At 45.2% G+C, this 3,755-nt stretch overlaps 2 protein-coding genes across 3 annotated transcripts; both read right to left on the bottom strand.

The window, feature by feature from the left end:
• Positions 1 to 739: 739 nt before the first annotated feature.
• On the bottom strand, positions 740 to 1,894 carry l(2)k14505 (ATP synthase mitochondrial F1 complex assembly factor 2 homolog l(2)k14505). Of its 2 annotated transcripts, none has more exons than XM_064697675.1 (4): positions 1,728 to 1,894; positions 1,341 to 1,674; positions 1,086 to 1,266; positions 740 to 1,027 (listed from the first exon to the last, which is right to left on the bottom strand). In XM_064697675.1, exons 1-4 carry the CDS (start codon positions 1,763 to 1,765, stop codon positions 777 to 779), a joined length of 804 nt encoding a protein of 267 aa, XP_064553745.1. In that variant the 5' UTR covers positions 1,766 to 1,894; the 3' UTR covers positions 740 to 776. The 2 variants fall into 2 exon arrangements, with proteins under 2 accessions (XP_064553745.1, XP_064553744.1); XM_064697674.1 differs by having other exon boundaries at positions 1,341 to 1,648; positions 1,728 to 1,887.
• Positions 1,895 to 2,027: 133 nt separating this feature from the next.
• Positions 2,028 to 3,396, bottom strand: LOC135438945 (uncharacterized). Its single transcript, XM_064697506.1, has 2 exons — positions 3,053 to 3,396; positions 2,028 to 2,986 (listed from the first exon to the last, which is right to left on the bottom strand). Exons 1-2 carry the CDS (start codon positions 3,298 to 3,300, stop codon positions 2,275 to 2,277), a joined length of 960 nt encoding a protein of 319 aa, XP_064553576.1. The 5' UTR covers positions 3,301 to 3,396; the 3' UTR covers positions 2,028 to 2,274.
• Between the last annotated feature and the right edge of the window lie 359 nt (positions 3,397 to 3,755).

The raw sequence follows: 3,755 nt of genomic DNA, 5'->3' as shown, positions 1-3,755 counted from the left end.
AAACAATTAACACACAACTTTAACTGCAACTTCACAATAGAAGCGCTGGCAATCAACTGTTTTGAGTGCTTTTCCTATGGATCAACCATGTCGAGAAGCTGCGAAGACAGGCGACGGATCAGAACAGCGATAAAAATCAAAGCAAACAGCAGATAAGTACACAGATAACAAATCCAACAAAATTAACTGTACAACTATGCATTGAGAAAGCAGAGTCGTGTGCATACACACATACATACATACATATACGTTGGTACGGACAGACAAGGAAGATCGTGAAACGTATACAAAACAATGGTGTAAGAAAGGGGGGAGGGGATGCAGGAGAGCAATCTCCTAATCAGCATAAGCACACGGGCTGCTGCTTATTTTTCGCCAATGGTAACGTGCGCTATGTATGCGCATCGCATTGTTTACATTTTAGCACGGCCGCTAGAGGCGTACCACAATAGCGTGTGCAGATACAAATTTGAATGGAATTGAAATTCGCGCCAAATGTGTGTGAGCGAGACAGTGCGACAGCAGTTGGTAACGCTATTTAAAAACATGTGCGTGTGCTGCCAGATAGTTAATAAAACATTTGTATGCGATATATCGCAGCTGCAGCTAAGCGATAGTTTTTAAATTATCAGAGAGATATTTATGCAACAGCTTATAAACCAGACTTTTGGGAGCAATTGAAATGCTACGATTCAACATAGCTGCTGCTAATAGTTATTTACTTTAAACAATTGTCTAATAAATGGAAAATCCTTGTTAAATATCACGCAATTAGCTTATAATATGGACTTTTCTTTGACAAAGTTTTCGGAACAATTGAAGTGGACAAAGAGCACAGCGGCAGCTAGGCGCGCCTGCAGCTCCTCTTGACTAAAATCGTGCGCCCACTCAACCCTGCCCCAGAACTTGAGCTGATACTCCTCCTCCAGACGGGACAGAGCCACCGCCCGCTCCACTGTTATTTTCTGATCTATCACAGCGCAGGCGAGCACAATGGATTTCAGCGTGTCAACGGCAAAAATGAAACCTGAAAAGCGATTGGTAATTATTGTCTAGGTATAAAAAATGTGTCGTGTCCTTCGAACCATGCAACGTTTCCAAGCTGTACGATTGCAAATGTTTGGCAATTTTCATTTTATCCTCATCGCTGACCTGGGGTGGAGTTATGTTCATGGTCTTTTGCAGATTGGTTTCGAAGCGCTGATTAAACCAGGCAATCAGCGGATCCCACTCATTACGCTGCAGCTCGTGCAGATCCTTTTCATCCTACAAGAATTCGAATGTCCATGCAAAAGTGTGATGTATCGTAAGCGATCCAATAAGAATATGCGTACACTCACATCGTATTGGAAGAGCACCGTATCGGTGGCCACAAAGTTAAGCAGATAGTTGACCATGTCAAGCTTTGTCAGCTTATTGGGGTTGTCTAAGGCCGTGAAACAGAGCGCGGAGATGTGCATTCGCGAGCGCTCAATGTGGTCCTTCTGGCCGTCAAACTCGGTGGCCACGGCAATGGCCAGTGGCTCGCTCTTCACCGTAAACAATGCGCCATTGGGCGTCTTCAGCTTGCGATGATCCAATGTCACCTCATAGCCGGCGTCTGTGCAGAGCACATTTGTTGTTTTGTAGAAACGCTTGGGCGGTGCGGCTAAAACGAAAGTATCGATACCGTTGCTGCCGGCTGTTATGAAATCTTCCATTTGCTGTTGCCGTTTCTGCTTGCTTACCATATCGACGCACTGCAGCAAAGGTGGGCATGTGCCATTTAATGCTGCTGCTTATGCGCAGCATACGCATTGTATTTGTTATTAAAGTTGAACTCATTTTAATTAATCAAAGTTGTTAATACAAGACAATATGATGAAAATGCCACACAGTGTGACTGTATGTGGTATTGCAAAAAATATCACTCTCAAAAATACTGATAAAATACCAACAGCCGCATTTATCGATTATATCAGAGCTAAGCGCGATATTTGCAGCCATATGCAACGAATATTCAATTAAATAAATTGTTAACTTTCAGGGGATTACAGTATTTGGCTTTATTAAATAATATAAAAAATATTTTGCGCTGCTTTCCTTAGCACCTTTATACCTATCATTAACAATAAAGGAACGCAAAAGAGAAACCAAAAGCCAGCGCCGGAGATCATTCAATACATTGGCAGCTGCTCGAAATTAAAGCTCAACCTTCAATTCATCATTAACTTAACTAGTCGTATTCAAGTCGATTGTCATGCTAGAAACTACAAAACGTTTGGCACACGGCACTCACTTGATGCCACGCTCGTCGAGGTAAGCCATCCACGTTTCCTGCTGATGCAGCCAGAAGTCAAAGGTCTGCTCCAGCTGCTGATATTCGCGCTCCTTCATCGCCAGATCCGCGAGATTCGCATCCCGCTGCTCGGCCAGCAGCTCGTTCTCCTTGCGCAAGCGCTCGATTTGGGCCAGCGATATCTGACCCGTGCGCGGCATTATGGTGCGACGACGCGAGCGACGTCCAGCGCCCGGCGGCGCAGCGGCAAACTCAGTTGCCGGCGACAGTGGTGGCAACAGTTGTGGTTCCAGTGTGCGATTGGCGGGCGCCAGCGGAGAGCGTTTCTCTGCGGGAACTGCCATTGACGGCTCCACATCAAATTCGGGCTTGACTTCAGTCTTAATGTTGGGCGGGGCGTGCTGCGGCAGCTCTGTCTTAATCTGTGCCGCCGCCGCCGCCGCTGCTTGCTGTCCCTCAAAGAAGGGACAAGTGTTCGGATCCTGTTCAAATTTCATGGTTCTACAGTCGTGGCGATTGAAACGTGGCAGGCTGGGCAGCTCGCTGCGTATGGTCGACTCGATGTCCTCTATTCGCTTGCGTTCCGTTTGCACAACGGGCGTGGTCTTGGGCGCAGCTGTTTCTGGCTGGAAGAGGCAGTCGACGAGCGCATAGAGACGCCACTCGGTTTTATACTGCGGATCGGTCTCCATGCGATTGCGTTCGACTCTGTGCGGAGGCGTGTGCCAATTGGGTGAATTATTGAATCAATGTGAAATATTGCACACAACTTACAAATACTTGTTGCGGTAATTGCAGATGCGACGTCGCACCTCCTGCTTGTTGAGCCTGATGCGATGCTGTTGCAGGCCAAAGGCTATTTCACGAAATATGGTCAAATTCTCGGTGTAAGATGTTATTTCGTGCAAATGCTCGCGCCACAATTTCACAATTGTTGCCTCCTCGTACGATGTATAGTAGCGCAGACGCATATGTTTTGGCCCGCGTCTGTTGGGCTTTGACTCATTTTCCGGATCACTCATGTTGTGTCCAAGTCAAGTAATTGCTCAGGTGCCGCAATTCTTTAAAGTAACATTAAATGAGAATGGCCCAAATGCCCAATAGAGATGGGCATTGGAGAAGCACTAGAGATGTGCCAATTACGGGTATTTTGGCAATATGCCCTTACCGGTTACAGCGCAAGGCTGCAACTTTGTAAGTCTATTGCTTGCAGAATTTTGGTATTTTTTTTTGGCATTTTATGTTTGTTTGTACAGGGTCACATTGTTATGTGTATAAGCATTGTTATGGATGTGCTAAGTATATAAAGTTTGAAAAATATCGATGTTTTGATAAGCGATTTATGCATAAATTGTATATAATGATGCCAAGTTAATTGTTGCACATTTAGGGCTTTATGCTTTACTATTTAGCAGTCTGTTGTGCATTTTTGTAGCCAAATGTTCACAGAAAATTTCGAACTTTGCCGCCTTGGTAT

Source organism: Drosophila montana, unplaced genomic scaffold, assembly GCF_035044405.1.
Source record: "Drosophila montana isolate Dmon_TW-CO22-7 unplaced genomic scaffold, ASM3504440v1 contig_402_1, whole genome shotgun sequence".
Lineage (NCBI taxonomy): Eukaryota > Metazoa > Arthropoda > Insecta > Diptera > Drosophilidae > Drosophila > Drosophila montana.
Note: the sequence above shows the minus strand (reverse complement) of the source record. Positions and strands in the feature narration are given on the sequence as shown.

Excerpts from the sequence above, each read along its gene's own strand:
- LOC135438945 (XM_064697506.1), bottom strand. The coding sequence starts at position 3,300 with ATGAGTGATCCGGAAAATGAGTCAAAGCCCAACAGACGCGGGCCAAAA. Across the intron at positions 2,987-3,052 it reads AATTACCGCAACAAGTATTT|AGTCGAACGCAATCGCATGG; the intron begins GTAAGTTGTGTG and ends GCCTCCGCACAG.